The 19,078-nt window shown below is 34.9% G+C and overlaps 1 protein-coding gene across 5 annotated transcripts in view; it reads left to right on the top strand.

Moving 5' to 3' along the window:
• Dmxl1 (Dmx like 1) overlaps window positions 1-18,420 on the top strand; it is a 182,538-nt gene extending 164,118 nt beyond the window's left edge. For 3 of the 5 annotated variants that reach the window (XM_008847017.3, XM_029570365.1, XM_008847016.3), the window contains 6 exons: window positions 1,695-1,822; window positions 5,791-5,883; window positions 7,117-7,208; window positions 8,422-8,474; window positions 12,292-12,509; window positions 16,250-18,420. In XM_008847017.3, coding sequence (XP_008845239.1) covers window positions 1,695-1,822; window positions 5,791-5,883; window positions 7,117-7,208; window positions 8,422-8,474; window positions 12,292-12,509; window positions 16,250-16,474 — 809 coding nt within the window. In that variant the 3' untranslated portion in view covers window positions 16,475-18,420. The remainder of the gene's footprint in view (window positions 1-1,694; window positions 1,823-5,790; window positions 5,884-7,116; window positions 7,209-8,421; window positions 8,475-12,291; window positions 12,510-16,249) is intronic. The other 2 variants (XM_029570367.1, XM_029570366.1) reach the window with 1 other exon arrangement.
• Window positions 18,421-19,078: the final 658 nt, after the last annotated feature.

Genomic DNA, 19,078 nt, shown 5'->3' with positions numbered 1-19,078 from the left:
ATGAGAGTCCATTGGAATTTCTTGACAAGGGCTTCCAAAAGCATCCCTCTATTGGGTTCCTCCTCATTTTCTTTTGTCTTCCAAGGCTGGACTCTAGAGTGATCAAGTCAGGATTTGCTTTGAGGTATTTTGATAGCTGTTGGAGTGGTTAGAATCAGTGTCAGTTCCCTCTTCTAGATAAGGGGAGAAAACAAATTTATCCATCATTTTAGAACAAAAGCTGGTTGTCTCCCTTAGCTACAGGTGGGCACTACAGTATTGGAGACCAAGATTTGAAGTCTTACATCTGAGCAGTACTTTCTGGTTAGGATCAAAATCGTCAATGAGAAATAATTTATTAACATTTTATATGAACTTAAGCCTAATGTCTGAAAAGTGTAATCCCTTGAACTCTTATGATGACTTTACTCTTTGGTTATACTTTCCTTTTGGGTATTTAAGACTATATAGTTGGCCCAAATACATCAATTTATTTTCACACTTAAGGTCATTTGAGGATCTGTTCCTCAGGGGTCATGTGGGCTTGGGAGGAGCCCCTGGCTCCTTTCTTTTACCAGTTCCATCTATGTGAAGATAAGTCAAATATCCTGCTCAACCGTGTCTGTCATCACTTGGAAGCATGAATGAGATGTTTCCTCTGAGTTGACCCTCCTCTTTGTAGACTGGACTGTATACTGGTTTAAGTCCATCTCATGGGGTCTCCATGTCCTCCCTGAACAAGAGGACAGGTGACTCACCACAGTTACAGGAAATTTTGAGAGATTTTCCATAGTCCCCTGGAACTTGGTCAACCTTGGAGGGCAAGGGGCAAAAACTATCTTTTAAGTCCTCTGACCACATTAGTCTAGGCCTCAAACTATGGCTGTTAAACATCCAGTAAGGTTAGTTCCACCAGTCTGGTCTTTTAATTATCATGTGCTGTGTAAATAAGGCTTGGGTAAAAAGCCAAATTCTCGCTGGCCCTATGTCATACTAATTCTCATAATTATAACTGATATAATTTGGGTCCCACTTGTTATGTATTTGAGTACTTTATATAAATGATCTCATTTACTTCTCATAACTAGTGACATATATATTATTCTACTGTATAATAAAGAAACAGTATTGCCAAAGAAATTGTGTTTCCTAATATCACACAAAGAGTAAATGTTAAAGTGAAGGATTAGTAATCATTTAGCGGGTTCATATTCTCAAATGAAATATATAATCTATATTTGAGTTAACAGGTCAATCAGGATAACTTTTACAAATGAATTTTTTTCCTTTAGCATGGTATTGATAGCCTTCTATATGTCTTTTTCTGAGAAAAATATATAAATTTAAACACTAATAGTATGACTGATAAAGATGATGCTAATAACCCTAAGAATTTATTATGGTAAATGGTTATAAAAATGATTTACTTTAGGCTATAAAATATCATTAAGATAATTTTTAACATAAAGATATTTACAGAGATCTAATTTAAATGTTTCTACTGTTTTGTTTGAAGTTGTGGTCTCAAATAAAACTATATCATATGCCTATCTTTTATTATATAAAATGAAACATCATTACAAAAGTTAATTTCATGTAAATAGACTGATTTATTTCCTGGGTGTTTCTTTGATAAAGATTTCCCCATTGAGTTAAGAAACAAATTTTCTGAAAAATTCTTAAAATAAATCCATAATTTTTGTTGTCTTATGCAGATCTGACAGGAGCTCAAGATGGGAGTGTCAGAATGTTTGAATGGGGCCATTCTCAACAAATAACCTGTTTTCGTTCTGGTGGCAATTCAAGAATTACAAGAATGAGATTTAACTATCAGGGAAATAAGGTACTATGGACAATTAAATGATAAAAAATATTGATAGTTTATAAAATCACCAGTTAGGGATTTTGAAAAGAATTAAGTGGGCTAATAGTAAAGTTTTAATTCATATGAATTCTTTTAATTCTTCTCAAAGGACATTAAGTTCGTTTGATTCTTCCTGTAGGTATGTGAGATACATATATCTCCACTAAATTAATTTAAATGTTCATAAGGCCCAAATGTTCTTCCCCTTTTTTTATTGGTTGGATAAGTTTGGATGGATGGATGGATGGATGGATGGATGGATGGATGGATGGTTGGATGGTTGGTTGGCTGGCTGGCTGGCTGGCTGGTTTGTTGGTTAGTAAATGACCATTTCTTTAGCTCCCAGACTCTACTCAAAGTCTGATCTATCAGCCATCAGCAAATACCATTTGGGAGATTGTTAGATTGGCTGAATCACATGTGCATTTGTGATTTGTGTACCTATTAAAGTTGTGGAAAGCACTGACCTAGAATGGATCATCGGCAAACTATGCACTGGGCACATGTCTTGTGTAGAAAGCTTCATTTCCTCACAGTCACTCCATTCATTACTGTTTTCTTTACGTATTTCCTACTACACAGCAGCAGAGTTAGGACAAGCCCTTGCTTAAAGAGCCATTTAAGGAAAAGCCGACTGAGCCAACTGTACCCAGCCCTTTACTGCCCTCACTTCTCATATTGCTGCTTTTCCAAATTGCATGTCTGTAGCACTTTAAATAATGATTAAAAGGAAAATTAGCTTGTGCTTCATCTTCAGGATATGCTGCACTGAAAATTTACATGAATCCTAGATAATAGTACATCTAGTACATCTTGCCTTGTCCTTCCCCTGAATTTCCTACTTTTGGTGCTCACATTTCAGAACACTTCAGATTTCAGATTTTCAGTATAATAGTCTATGTATAATAGTCTATGTGAATGTTAAAATAAAGCAAGCAAAAACATACAAACCCTCCCCAATCTGAAACTCTTCTGCTCCTAACCATTTCAGATAAAAAAATATTCAGCCTGTTCTGTCAGGTGTTTCCCTAACAGTGTTCTTTATATGTTCATGCTTTTCATTTAGTTGTCAGTGTTCTGTTGTTTCTAACTAGTCAGTACATCAGTCCTTAGTCCCTTTAATATATCAAAAAGGTGATATAATGAACAACATATTTAAGTAGCTAAAAAATAGTCAGTAGCCTTTATTTCATTTTCTGGAAGCCCTTCAAGACATCTCATACCAAATTCTTCAGTATGATACTCGAACTCCTACAATCTGACTTATTTTCAACATTACCACTCACTATAGCTTTTCATGTAGTCTGTTTTAAAGCACTACAAGCTATACTTGTATCTTGATAAGCAGTCAATTTACTGTTCACTTATTTGAACCATGATGGATCCAAATAGTGTACCACCTAAGTATGCTGTAGGGAAGCATCTTAAGCAAATGGTAGAGAAGGTTCACTCTGTCCCAATAATGGTAGTCGGTTTGATTGTGAATTACAAATAGATTTGGGCAGTCAAAAGACTGAACATTTCAGCAAAACTAAGGCAATAAAAAGAATAAATTACCTGTAAGGAGTAATTCTTAAGAGATGCAGAAAAATATATTCATAAAACAAAAATGGGCTGGACTAATTTGTAAGAACTATTAATAACATAGTTCTCAAAACTATGAGAACTATGCAGTGAACATAAATAGTTTTTAAATTAAGTAATTCAAAAGCACAAATTAGGAAATTATCTCATTGCATGTTTGGTGGTGCATTCCTTTAATCCCAGCTCTCAGGAAGCAAAGGCAGGCAGGTTTCTGTGAGTTCCAGGTCAGCTAGGACTACATAGTAAGAGCCTGTCTCAAAAGAAAGGGAAAGAAAGAAAATGGGGAGAAACAATAGTCAAAGAAATAATCTCCTAAAGCAAAGAACAGAGTTTCAGAGAAAGGGCCTGCCAAGTACTAAGATGTGCTGGCACACATCTTGGTTAATTGGGAATTTTGGTTTTGATTTAGGGGAATGGTACTTAATAGCTCCCCTCCTTTCAAATTAACAGCATCATCCTCATAAATTACAATTAGAAGGAAAAAATTGCAATCTGATTACAGTTACATGATTATAATTAGTAAAGTATATTCATAGAATTCATAGAATTCTGCTAAACTGTCATCCATATCTGATGGCTCATGAACACATATTCCATCTTTATCCCTGCCCTGAATAAACTAGAGGGATAGATGCTGGAAAACTAACAAATTAGAAGCAGTAGGTTAATATTCAGGTATTTTTTTAAATTAAGAAATAGACAAACAATATGAAGTTTATCATATGTATATTCAGTAATCCTGAATATACAAATAAATAAATGCAAAATAAAATAAAGCTTTTTCCTGTTTATTAAAATTGGTAAATATTTTATTTATTGATAGCTAGTATTTACTAATGTATAAGAAAAAATGAGTAGTGAATTATTGTTGCTTAGGTTTTCATTGTTTCCTTCAGCTTTTTTTCTTTTATTATTTTACATTTTAAATTTTATTTTGTGAAAGGGGGGTCATGGCTCACATGTGAAGGTCAGAGGACAACTTGTAAGGGCTCAGTTCTCTCCTTCTACCATGAGGGTCCCAGGGGTTTAACTCAGGTTGTCAAGCTTGGTAGCAAGCCTTTTTACCCACTAAACCATCTTGCCAGCCTTCCCAGATTTAGATATCTAATTTTAAATAATTATTAAAAGGTAAAGAGTGTGTGTGTGTGTGTGTGTGTGTGTGTGTGTGTGTGTGTGTTCAAAACAGTACGTTTTATGATCTAATCTACTGAAAACTATCTATAAAGGGAAAGTTTAAAATTACAAACACATCAGTGCACTGTGATACTACAGAGCACAAGAACAGCTGGAGGTAGACAGTTACATGTATGTCTGTAGATTGTCCAATTTACTGAAAAAGGGCTGTATATGAATATTTGAATAGTTATAGAAAGAAATCTTAAAGGAAGTAGCATCAAATTGTTACAATAGGTGATTAATCTAGAGGTAAGAGAAGATAGATAGGGCTCCAAAATAGACATGAGTTTTATATATTTTACATATGAATGCACTTTTTGTTTTGTTGATTTGGGGGCAGGGAACAGGGTCTCTATAGCCCACATTGACCTAAACTCACGGAAGTCCTCCTGCTTCAGCCTCCCAGGTACTAGGGGTTACAGGTATAAGCCACCATGCCCAGCTAGCACATACTGATTTTATAATAATAATAATTAAAAGTTAGCTCACCCTCCATACCATGTCCTGTTGTATTAGATTAATTCAGTGTCTTCCCAAGTAAATAAGAATGAGTTTCTGTAATAGAATTCTTTGATAATTCCTATTTTTTCTTTCTATTCTTATTTGTATATTTTTGCTTTTTATTTGGGGGGTTTCTTATTATTGTTGCTTGTTTAGGTTTGGGTTTTTTGGTTTTTGTTTTGGGGCCTTTTTTTTGGACACAGGGTCTCACATTGTAGACCATGTTAGTGTGGAACTCACTATGTAGCCCAAACTGTCCTGGAACTCATGCAGCCCTCTTTCCTTCGCCTCCCAAGTGCTGGGATTACGGTTATCTTCCTTATGTTTTTTTCCTTATTGTGTGTTTCTGAAAGTCCTTTTTTTTTTTTTGGCTTTTTTAAAAAATGAACACTTACCTATATTATATATAAAGTATTATTGGATAGGTTAATAGTTAATCATTTAAGGACTATACAGACAGTGCTGTAAATTAGTTAAACAGGTAGCTGATGTTTCTTTCCTTTATGTCTACACTGGAGGTTTTCTTAAAGTCGTATCTAGATACTGTTCTGAAGTAGATCAATGCGTAAGTGAAATGAAAAGTCAAACTAGCAATCAAATCTTAAACAGTGAGTGTGTGTGTCACACTCGGGTAAGGATGAATATGTGCTTTTTATTTGCATTAAACATTTGAATTTCTTTCTAAGTTTGGAATAGTTGATGCTGATGGATATTTAAGTTTGTACCAAACAAACTGGAAATGCTGTCCAATTACTGGGAGCATGCCTAAGCCATACCTGGTAAGCTAAAAATTCCTACATATATATAAAATATGAATTTTATGTAAGAAAAAAACAAGAATGTGTTTGAAGCAAGAAATATTAAGATGAATAAATAAAATATGTCTAGTGTTGTGACTCAGTCACTGCTATAGGCTCCTATTGTATTATCTGAAAATTACTAAGTTTAGAAAGTTAACAAGTATAGAATCAACATGGTACCTTCAGAGACCCATGCAACCTACAGATTACTGGAGCCCTTTCTAACCTCACTAAGCTGCAAGTCAGTTTTATACCTAATTAAAATGATTAACAGATTAGTAATATATCAGACTAGTAACATAACATTATTTTCCTGGACTTAGCCCTTATTAATGAACAAATAGAAGGAACATCCTGTTGCTGATACTGTTTTTTTTTTTTAGCAAGATATTTGTACATCTTTATTCAAGACCATGAAGATTTGACAAAACATCTATGTCTTCAGAGAATAAAAAGTTATATTTAATCTGTTCCTCAGTGAAGCCCTTTACAGAACTAAACATAAGCAGTACATATCAGGAAGAAGCCACTCACAGTTAAATCTAGATGTGCAGCATTGATCTAAATGAAAGCTACTGGATATTGTTTAGGATCACCTTGAAAGAAAACTCTTATTTTTATTAGGCTAACAGTGTGAGGTGGTATGAGCTTATGTCCCTAAGAACCTGCCTTTCTTCTTTTAATTGATGAAATGTGTCATAATAAGTTTGATTGAGTGTTCTTAAGTATATAAACTTCATAATTTTTGTGACTTGGTAATTTTTATCATTTTGAACAATTATTTAAAAGTTTTATGTATTTCTAAAAAATTTATCATGTCGATTTAACAGATGCTTAAATCTAAGATAATATTAAATCCTGGTTTTGTCTTCTTATAAGACAGTTTTTTCACTGAATAGTCCTGGGAAAATATTTGAAGTCCAATTTCCATGTTTTCTTTTGAAGTTTTGGTTGAACAAAAGTAAACAGTTTTATAAAGGACCATGACATATGCAGCTTAAGTAGATGGTTCAGGAAGTATCTGTCTAACTACAGAGAGAGGCAAAATAAACATAAAAGTTATCTGTATTGCTTCTCCAACTTCTCTAAAATTAAAGGATAAGAAGAAAATATTTAAGAAAGACAAAGTACACGATGATTTTTGAGTTACATATCTATTTGGTTATTAATTTTACTACCAACAGTAGCATATATTGCTTTTCCCCATTCCAGACTTGGCAGTGCCATAACAAAACGGCCAATGATTTTGTCTTCGTTAGTTCCTCCTCTCTGATAGCTACAGCCGGTCTTTCTACTGACAATAGGTAAGAGATGGTAGCTAAAACTATGTGTAGAAAGTGTTTCATATGGAAAGCTGAATTTGGTTACTGTTTTATGTCTCCTTAGTCTCCATAATTATGCCTTAGGGTTTTCTTTTTCCCCATAAAGATTTGTTTCTTAACTTAAAATTAGTAGCCTAATTCTAAAGCTTGGGAAATTCTAGTACCATTTAAATCAAAATCTATTCTTTCTATATTTTTTTAGATGTTCTAATGTTAGGACTTTAGGAGAAAAGGATTTGGTTGTTGGTGAAATAATCATTTGTTTATATTATTTTCTTTTAAAATTTTATTTATCACTTTAATTTTATGTGTATTATTGCCTGCATGTACGTGCACCTGTGTTGGGCAGTGCTTGAGGAGGTCAGAAGAGGGTGCCAGAGTTCCCTGGAACTAGAGTTACAGATGGTTGTTAACTGCCATGTGGGTACTGGGATTTGAACCCAGGTTCTCTGAAAGAGCAGCAGGTTCTCTTAACTGCTGAACCAGCTCTGTGGCCCCTTTTTATATTATTTTCTATGTAGTCAGAAAGCTTGAAACCAAAAAAAGGTACTATCATTTATTGGCCATATTATTTAGTTAACTTAGTCTTTACCATGGCTTCATATTATCATTTTCACAATAAGAAAACAGAGCAGTAGCCACCCCCTAACCCAAAAGGCTGAGTTTTTAAGAAAATTCTGCCCTCTTGCCCTATCTACTCAGAGCAACTGAGTTCTGAGGTCAAGACACGCTGAAGTTGCTGAGCATTTTATATTTATCTGTCAGGCCTCACTTTGCACCAGAAACTAGATTTTAAGACTGTAGAATTTTGGTCCCATATTGAATAGAAATTCCATACATACATTGATGCCTCCTTATAGTAGAAATTTTTATGTTCAAGAAATTTTAGTGTTTTCTGTCATTTGAGTGTATCAGCTGTTAGATGAGAAAATTAGTAAATACATAAAGCCATTTATATATTCAGCCTTTAGTTAATACTATTTATAAGTATATATTAATCAGAACTTAGTTTTGTAAGATAGAAGTTTTTAAATTTTATATATTAATTAGTTGTGTATAAATTTGTGGGTTAATTTTTGGGTGCTTTATAAATTTAAGAACCTTCTTTTGAATAAGGTTCAAATGTATTTTATATTAGATTTATTTCTTATTTTATCAATTTTTATGTCACTCCAAAATATACCTTTTTTTCCAGAAACATTTGTTTGTGGGATACTCTTGTAGCACCTGCCAATAGTTTAGTACATGGTAAGTTTTTTTAATACACAAAATACTTTTTATTGCCATTTTCATAATGCTGTTCTAAACTGGAGGGGGTGGGGAAATATACGGTAAGTTTTAAAGACATTTTATAAATTGTAGAAGTTAAGACGTTCACAAACTTGGGCTGTGGATAGAGTGCTTGCCTAACATGCACAAAGCCCTGGGTTTGATATCCCAATACCACATAAGCGAGGCATGGTACTAGACACCTGTAATCCTAGCACTTGGGAGGGGAAGGCAGAAGAATCAGAAGTTCAGTTTCATCCTTGGCTAACTATATAGAAAGTTTAAGGGCAGCCTGGGCTATAGGAGACTTATGTTTCAAGAGAAATTCACAAACTAAAAATGATTTCTAAGTAGATTTATTTTTATTAGCACACTCTATTAGCCTGTGAAGTAAATTTTACCCATGATGACAGGGTTTAAAGACAAACAGAGACACATAATTAATTCTTCCCTATACCTTGATAAGGGACAGTAGGACATAAATAATTTAAAAACCATTTGACTGCATGTGTGTGTGTGTGTGTGTCCATGCGCACACATGCATATGTACCTATGTTTATACACTAGTCCATGTGTGCATGTATGGAGGCCAGGAGTTGAAGTTTACATACAGTTGTCTTCCTCACTCACATTTCCACCTTACTTTTTTGAGACAGGGTCTCTCACTGAACCACTGAACCTGGAGCTTGCAAGATCAGCTAGATTGACTGGCTAGCAAGCCCTCAGCATCCCTCTCTCTGTGCCCCAGTAGCACTAGGATTACAGGCACCCATCTCCACACCTAACTTTTTTTAATTGTTTTTATTTTGTGTGTATGAGTGTATTGTTTGCATGTGCACCCATATCATGCAGTGCCCACGGTAGTCAGAAGGTGTCAGATCCCCTGGAACTGGAGTTATGGACAGTTGTTAGCCACCATTTGAATGCTGGGAATTGCAAGAGCAGTCAGTGCTCTTAACCACTGAGCCATCTCCCCATCCCCAAGCCAAGCCTTTTACATGGATGCTGAGGATACAAAATCAGGTCCTCATGCTTGCATAGCAAGTACCTTACCCAGTGAGCCATCTTCCCAGCCCCCATTGCCTTTGTTTTTAATCTTCTAATCATAGATCATCATTGTGACTCTCAGGTACCTAGTCTATGTCCCCTCTGGCCATGCCTATTCAATGTTGTGTTTGAAGCCATAGCATTAACACAAGAAAAAGAAACAAAAGGTATATAGATTAGGAGAAATAAATTAAACCTATATTTAGAGATGGCATGATTGTATAGAAAATCTCAAAGACTCTAAAAAGGAAACCTCTGAATTAGTATTGTCAATACAACAAGGTCTCAGGCAGTACACTAAAATCAGTTGCTTTCCTCTGTGCCAACAATGAATATTTATAATACCAAAATAAATACTGAGGCATAGATCAAACAAAATATGTACAGGTATATGTGTAGAAAGCTATAAAAATGGTTAAAGAAATCAAAGAAGATCAATGGGGCTGGAGAGATTGCTCAGCAATTAAGAAAACTAACTGCCAGGTGTAGTGTGGCACATACCTTTAATCTCAGCACTTGAGAGGCAGAGGCAGGTGACTCTCTGTGAGTTCAAGGCCAGCCTAGTCTACATAGTAAGTTCCAGGACAGCTGGGGCTACAGGGAGGCCCTGTCTCAAAAAACAAAAACAAAAAAAACCACTCACTGTTCTTACAGAAGACCCAGATTCAAATCCCAGCACCTACATGGCAGCTAACAACTGTCCACAACTCCAGTTCCAGGGGATCTGACAGCCTCTTCTGTCTTCCGTGGGCATTATATGACATGGGTGCACTTACCTACATGTAAGCAATACACTCATACACATAAAATAAAAAATAATAGATAAAATATTTTAAAAGAAATCGACGATCTAAATAAATGGAGAAGCTACGCCACGTTTTAGGATTTGAAAACTTAATTTTATTACAATGTTAGTTCCTCCCAACATTATGAATTCATCCCAATCCTAATCAAAATCCAAGCAAGCTATTTTTTATATATCAATAAACCAATTATAAAGTTTTTATGAAAAAAAATGGCCAACAGAATACTGAAAAAAATACAGGTAATTTGCACTGCTAATTTTAGTACTTAATATAAAACTATAGTAATCAGAGATGATGATAGTGGCTTTAAAACAGATACATAGATCATTAGCAAGAACAGAGAGCCTAGTTATAGGCTTCCTTTGTATATAATAGACCAATTTTAGGAGCACAAAAGCTATTCAATGGAGAAAAAAATTAGCCTTTTCAATAAATAGTGCTATTTGAATAATGACATGTAAAACACAACCAAAAAATAAATAACAGGTACAGACCTCGCTTATCACAAAATTTTTCTCAGAATGGGTCATAGGCCTACATGTAAAATACAGGCAAACTTCTGAAAGAAGGCAGGAGAAAAATCTAGGTAGTTTGGGTTTGGTGACAAATTTTAAGTTGTTATACTGAAGACACAATCCATGAATGAAATGATGCATCCAAGGACTCTTAAATAGTTGTCTTCTCAATATCTGAATGGCAAATAAGCATATTAAAAAAAATGTTCAGGGACTGGAGTGATGGCTCAGCGGTTAAGAACACTGGTTGTTCTTGCAGAAGATCCAGGTTCGAATCCCAGCACCCACATGGCATCTAACAACTGTCCGTAACTCTCAGTCCCAGGGGCTCCGACAGCCTCTTCTGACCTCTGCGGGCATTGCACAACATGGGTTCACTTACCTACATGCAGACAACACACACATACACATAAAATTAAAAAGTAAATAAAATGTTTTTAAATGTTCAATTTTAGGGTTACCTCTTCAGAGGGGGGAATGTTAGAGTACCCAAAAGCCCCATAAAAATAAATAAATGAAAGGAAAAAAAAATTTTTTTAAATGTTCAGGATGAGCTGGAGAGATAGCTCAGCAGTTAGGAGCACTGACTGCTCTTGCAGAGGACCTGGGTTTGAGTCCCAGTACCCACATGACAGCTAACAACTGTCCGTAACTCCAGTTCCAGGAGAATCCAACACCCTCTTCTAACCCCCGCTGCATTGCATAACATGGTACACTTATATACATGCTTATCACAAAATTTTTCAGTACACTCATACACATAAATAAAAATAATGACAATTTTTAATGTTCAAGATGAAGACTCATCAGGAAGATGCACATCAGTAAGATGCACAAGAATGTCCAAAATTAAAGGCTCAAATACCAAGTGTTGGTGAGGGTGTGGAACTGCTGACAGAAGGATAAAATGGTACAACTACTTTGAAAAACCCAGTTTCTAATACGTAAACACATATTTAGCATGATCCAGCTGTATATACTGTTGCTTATATACCCAAGAGAAGTTTAAATGCATACTATGAAAGGCTCATACAGGCTTGTCGATGGCAGCTTTATTTATAATAGACAAAACTGGAAACAACACAGATGTCTAAAAGGAAATTCTTAGTTACACATATGTAATAGATACTATTCAACCACCATGGCTGTGTCTAAATCCACTTCAGCTTGGGTTTTCCCTCCTTGTGCCCTAGCCAGAAAATTCTAGGCAGTAAACTGGGACAGTTGTATGGCTAACTCAGTTTCCCTTCTCTTTGAGATCATTCTTCATCGCCTGATGCCCAGCATCTCAAATCATTGTTTCTTATATTTCATTTGGCTTCTAATTTGGTTTAGACAGGAAAGCAAGTCTGGCTTACTCCATCTTGATCACAAGCCAGAAGTCTGTTTCTTTTATTGCTAAATGGTCTTAACTTTTTTAACTTCCAGCTTTCACTTGCCATGATAGCGGAGCCACGGTTTTAGCATATGCTCCCAAGCATCAGCTACTGATATCTGGTGGCAGAAAAGGTTTCACATGTGTATTTGATCTTCGACAACGACAACAGAAGCAGTCATTTCAGAGCCACGATTCCCCTATCAAAGCCATTGCTATTGACCCAACTGAAGAGTACTTTGTTACAGGATCTGCAGAAGGCAATATAAAGGTAAACACAATTAATGCCACACTATCTACAGAATGGATAAACTTCGGTCTTTAATCATATTGATGGCACCAGTCTACTTAAATAATAGTAATATTAGTTCCCTATAGCCAACAATGCCAATTGATTAATGGAATTACAATTTGACAACTTTATTTTTCAGTTTTTAAAAAAATATGCTTAATGCATGATTCAGAAACAAATTTTCCATGGATATAAATATATTCCAGACATTAGAATTACTCTTGGCTCCAGGTTCCTAGTTATATAAATTTACTAAATTTTCAGGTTTACCAACTAAATCTGTAGTACTTTTCCTTTTTAATATGTAATAATAGTACTTTTCTATAATAATGATTTTCAACCACTCAGGATTCAAGAATTCTGATTCAAAAATACACCTGGATAATGTCCAGAACAGTCCTTTTCAAACCCCATTGTGCTTACAATTTAAAGAACTTGTTAAGCTGCTTATTTTAAAGATGTTAAGGAACTTATTAAAATGTACACTGCTAGTTTCTATCTCAGAAATACTCAGTTGTAAAGTCCTAGCTAGGCTCAGGAATATGTGTACATGTTGGTTTTGATGGAAGGTTTTGTGGGCCTCAGTGAAAATGGATAAGCCAGTTTCAGCTAGTCTTTATGCTGCTTAGTGATCAGTAATCCTAGATTTGAAGGATCTGGGTTTTTTTAATTTTTTTATTATTATTTTTTATTTTGTGTGTATGAATGTATTGCCTGCATGTACGTGAGTGCACCCATGTTGTGCAGTGCCGCAGAGATCAGAAGAGGGCTTCAGATTCCCCTGGAACTAGAGTTAAGGGTGGTTCATAGCCTCCATGTGGGTGCTGGGAATTGAACCTGGGTCCTCTGCAAGAGCAGTCGGTGCACTTAACCTCTGAGCCATCTCTCCAGCCCCATTTTAAATATTTTTATTGATTCTTTGAAAGTTTCATTTGATCATATTTCAACCCCCTCCCCATCTCCATCCCCAGCTTACCCCACACCTGCACAACTTCATGTCCTTTATTAATATTTTTCTTTTTTAAAATAGTTTATTATTTTATGTTTATGAATGTTTTGCCTGCATGTGTATAAGTGCACTCATGTCATGCAATGCCTGCAGAAATCAAAAGAGGGCGTCAGATCCCCTGGAACTGGATGTATGTATGGTTGTTAGCCACCATGTGGGTGCTGTAGTCTTTACCACTGAGCCATCTTTCCAGCCCCTGTTATTTCTTTTTTAAAAACCAATCCAATCTAATTTGTGTTTCCCAAGTGGTCTTGGGTGTGGCTCTATCCCTGAGAGTCTGATCAACCTATCAGGCATTATCAGTCCCTCAAAACTGACTCTCCCTCTCCCAGCAGTTAGCAGTTGTCAATAGTTCCTCAGCTAGGGCTGAAGCTTCTTGCCTACCTCCCCCTACCCATGCTGGGCTTTTGTCTGGCTTGGGCTTGTGCATGCTGTAACAAGAGCTGTGAGTTCATGTGTACATCTTCCCTGTTATGTCTAGGCAACTGATTTCTTGTATTCATCCATTACCTCTGGCTCTTAAATCTTTGAGCCCCCTCTTCCACAATGATCTCTGAGCCTTGGGAGGAGGAAGTATAATATAGGTGTCCCATTTAGGACTGAGTACTCCACAGTCTCTTATTCGCTGAATGTTTACATACATGAGCATATTTAGTGCTAAATAAGATGGACCTCTCTGATTGAACTGATAAACTGATAGGTTGTTTTTGTAATTCTCAATCAGCCTCCCCCCAAAACTAGAATTCTGAAATTTTGAAGTGCCTTTTTTTTTTTCATTTGCTGAGATAGGGTCTCCCTGTAGCCCCAGCTGCCCTAGAACTCGCTATGTAGACCTGGCTCAATCTCACTGAGATCCAACTGCCTCTGTCTCTGCCTCCTGAGTGCTGGGATTAAAGGCCTGTGCTACCACACCAGGCTTTGAAATGCCTTTTCCTAAAATTTAATGTATATCCCAACAGAATTATTTTTCTTTGATGGGAGCCTATTTCTCAACTTATTTCTGGTGGCAAGGCTGGTAAAGTTTCAGAAAGACCAAATTTAGACCTCTATCCATTGTTTCCAGGTTCTTGTCACCGTTGTAGAAAGAATTAGAGACAAGACAAAGTACAGAAGTGGAAGTTTTATTGCAGCGTGATACTACACACTTAAGAAGTTGTACCCATGGCTAGGATTTTGCATAACTCATTTTATGAGCAAGCTTTGGAAGGAAGATTGTTTGTAAGATAGGGAAGGCAGAGGTAAGGGACTGCAAAGAATTCCAGGAATGTCTGGGATTTTTCCAGAATAGGGTTTTCTCCCCTTTTCTGTACTTAGGGTTTTCCAGATGTGTGTCATGTGTCATGACATCAGATATATGATGAAAGCAGACAGTTTTGCCCAGCGATGACATTGAGGTCTCATTCTAAGAAAGTGAACAACAGTTAGCTGTCATCTGGGTTGGCTGTGTTGGTCCCAGCAATTTGATGGTCTCGGTGTGACACAGATCTGTGATTCTTTATACTCTAGCCACTAGAGTATAATGAACTGTGTCTTTCTTCCCTATGCCAGTATAACATGCTTCAAACTGACTTTAACCTAGAGCAGGGCAGAGTTTGATTGAGAGACTCTTTCAGATAGTACGCTGATTTTGAAGTTTAAACTAATTTGACAAGGGATGGACAGATGGCTCAGGGGTTAAGAGCACTGGATGTTCTTGCAGAGGACCCGGATTTGATTCCCAGCACCCACATGGCAGCTAATAACCATCTGACCCCAGTTCCAGGGGAATCTGAAGTCTTCTTCTGACCTCTATGGACATTGCACAATATGGGTGCACTTACACACATGCAGGCAATACACTCATATACACAAAATAAAAATATAATAAAAATTTTTTTAAAACTTTAGGCTACTTAATTTACTAAGAATTTGTATTGTTAGCCTGTATCAAACCAAATGCATATATTTTTAAAGCAAATTATAAGTATCTTCACTCATTTAAAGGATCTTTGTGCTTTTAGGACACTTATTTTAGAATTAGGGAGATCAATTTATTTATGATTTTTTTGAGATCATGTAGGAAAAAAAATCAAAGATTCATTAATTAGGCTGGGCATGGTGGTGCACAATTTTAATCCTAGCACTTAGGAGGCAGGAGGATCTATGTGAGTATGAGACCAGCCTGATCTACAAAGTGAGTTCCAGGCCAGGTCCTCTGCAAGAGTAGCCAGTGCTCTTAACCTCTGAGCAATCTCTCTGGCCCCCAAGTATCCTAAAGTTTTAATAGTTGACTTTGCCTTAACTTCACTGGGGTAAAAAACATCTAGATGTCAGTTAACTTTTGTCCTTGTGTACGTTCTGATCTCTGGGTGAGTGATATTACAAAGAAGGAATCACCTCACAACTGCCCAGCAAAGGCTCTGGTAAGAGACAGAAAACCTTGTAGCCTCTATTGCAGATTTCTGTTCTTTGTACCTAGTTTTTCTCATCTTCAATACAGTATTAGTAATAATTTACTCTCTCAATGGACTTTGAGTATTTAATAAAAATAAATTATAAAATGGCCACACCCTATAGAGAATCAAAAGGCTATGATCATAAGCCTATATAGAAATGTTTCCATCTTTGTTTTAGAAATTCAGATTTGCGTAGGAAGGCAGGTTTACATTTTCTTTTGGATACTTAAGGCAATCTCCACCCCAGTTTTCATTTTATCCTTCATATCTTTCAGATTTGGAGTCTTTCTACCTTTGGTCTTCTCCATACTTTTATCAATGAGCATGCTCGACAGTCCATTTTTAGAAATATTGGAACTGGAGTGATGCAAATTGAAACAGGACCAGCAAATCACATTTTCTCTTGTGGAGCTGATGGAACAATGAAAATGAGGATACTACCAGATCAGTTTAGCCCCTTAAATGAAGTGTTAAAAAATGATGTCAAATTTATGCTGTAACATTTTCATAAGCAGTTGTATAATTAATTTATTACTTGTTTGATGGAAATGGCCAACAGATACAATGCACAGTAATCACTTACTCTGTACCACAGATAACCTAATGCTTTCTTACTTTTGTATTTATTTTACGGAGCTTTGCCCTTGATGCACTGATGCCTTAAAAGTTAACAAGTCATTCAGAATTAGGTGATATTGCCTAACATAGAATGTTAGAAAGTGTAAGTAATGTTGTATTCATGCTTATTTATAGTGTATTATAGTATGTCATAATATTAAAGGAACTTGGTTTTCTTGTTGTTGATAAATTCTTCTGCAGAAATTCTACAAGTGCAGAATTTACCTACTATGAATTTCAGTGACAGTAAAAATTGTTTAAGGCAGGTGCAGATAATATGCATCACTTAATTTACCACACTCTCACTTCTCTTACCAAAAATACATCTAAATCCTTTTCCTTTCCGTTAATGGTAAGTTCATGTGTGGATAAGAGTAAGACATAAATAATGAGCTTCTCCATTAAAACTCTTATTGGGACTTCAGTATAAAAGAACCAGATGGTTCATTATACAGAGTTTTCGTTTTCCCCTTTCTAGAGCCCTGATGTGTGTATGTAAATGTATTTATGTATATGTATATATGTGTGTGTATATACACATAAAAAAATCTTAGCCATCTTATTTGAACTTAGTTTGTGTGTGTGTATATGTGTGTGCAGAAACTAAGTATTTATGTAGTTTTGTGCCATAAAACCTACTACCACAAGTATAAAACCTTTTTTTGCAACTATGTTTTTTCATTTAAAGTTTTTGTTAATTCACATTCTAATTTTCAAGCAAATTTTAAGCGAAGTTCCAATATTACTATTTTAAAGATATTGAATCAGATAATCTCAGGAGGCAATAAAGAGACTGTGTTGGCACATAAGCATTTAAGTTTATGAATTTATCACAAAGGAGTTCTGATGATCAAGCATTTTGCTTAAACTTTTATTTTCATTTTACTTCATTTTAGATGCTTTTAAGTCTCAAAATTCAAGAAATGTTATTGCAGTGTTTTTAGAAAAAAAAAGTGAAAATAGTCAAATTAAATAGTGCTTGTGAACATAAATGCCCTGCATATCTGCCACGGATAGGAAGCAGTCCTTATATTTTATTATTTTTGCCAAAATACATTACTTTATTACAAAAAATTGACAAAAATGCTTAAAGTGCACAGTGCTTTTAACTTGAATATACTAATCCTATTTCTCTCTGTTTCATGCTATATCTTTATGATTCAGAATTATAAAAAACTTGATAAATACTTGATTTTTAACAGTGAGACTGGAAATAGAGAAGACTAAGTGTTTAAGGGACAATTATATACAATTTAGCTTACATTTATTTTGTTTAGTTGGAACTATAAATGGCCATTTTTATGTGATGAAATATGGAAAATATTAGAAATTAAAGAGTCAAAGCAAAGAAATGAAGGGCTGGTAAAATGAATTTTGTAATATCCTCAGGATACTTTTATTATAAAAGTGTATTGTTAAAGATTTTGTAAATTGTATTTCAGAATTTTAAATATATTGAGCAAGTTGCAGTGAAAACATTGTCATTATAGAGAGAGTTTATTTGCACATAATTACCTGTATCTGTAAATTGTGCAATAACAATATATGACTATTTTGCCATGGAGAAATCTGTGACAGCATTGCAAACAAATTATTCTTTGATGTAGTTAACTTATTTTTTAGTACTTTCTTCACAAATCAAGATACAAAAGGCTATAAACACTTTCCATAAGATAGAACATTTACTATTGGGTTTATTAAAACAAAAGGCATTGGGGATGAACTCTTGAACATTTTAATTGAGGGTTTATATGAATAACCACATATTATGTAAGCCCATCTGTATATACATCCAGAGTCATATTTTAAATAAACAATCATGCAGTGACTTTTGCATGCTTTTGTTTAAGTAATAATTCTGCCAATTTAGTTGATTTTAAGTATGTGATATTTTTAAATGGAGAACTTTTGTGTATTTGATTAGTGTAGAGATGATTTAATAACTTCCTCAAATACCCTCTAGTTCCTTTACTGCAGTCTTTTTTTACTTAATAGGTAGACATTAATCAAGAAAATGGGAATAAAAATAATTGAAATATGTGTAAAAGATGATACACATTTAAATTTCCGCTATCCACACAATGTAATGGACATATCAAAAATGCACTTTTAAATCCTATTTTCTAAGAATGGCTTTGTTTATAAGAATTTACAACAGAAAATTCATTTTCTGAAATAAGGAATTTTTCTTGTCACTATGAAGCAGTCATTTTTTTTTTTTTTTTTTTTTTTTGGTCCTACTCTTTGCTTTGGATAAGACAGAAAATTTCCTACTGTGTTTATTAGAACAAAGGATGTGAATTAATTAAATATTTAATCCTTATCCACTCTTTTGTTAAAAATGCATTTTTTAAATAGCAAAAAAATTTCAAATGGATCTTGGTAACTGAAACAATATAAAAACACATTTAAAGAAAAGCCTTATTCAACTTTAGAGTGATAATGATGTTTTTAAAAGGATTAGAAACCTAAACATTTTATTTAAC

The sequence above is a fragment of the Nannospalax galili genome, unplaced genomic scaffold (assembly GCF_000622305.1).
Source record: "Nannospalax galili isolate Female #2095 unplaced genomic scaffold, S.galili_v1.0 scaffold843, whole genome shotgun sequence".
NCBI lineage: Eukaryota > Metazoa > Chordata > Mammalia > Rodentia > Spalacidae > Nannospalax > Nannospalax galili.
The sequence above is the reverse complement of the archived record's forward strand: the minus strand, read 5'-3'. Positions and strand labels throughout refer to the sequence as shown.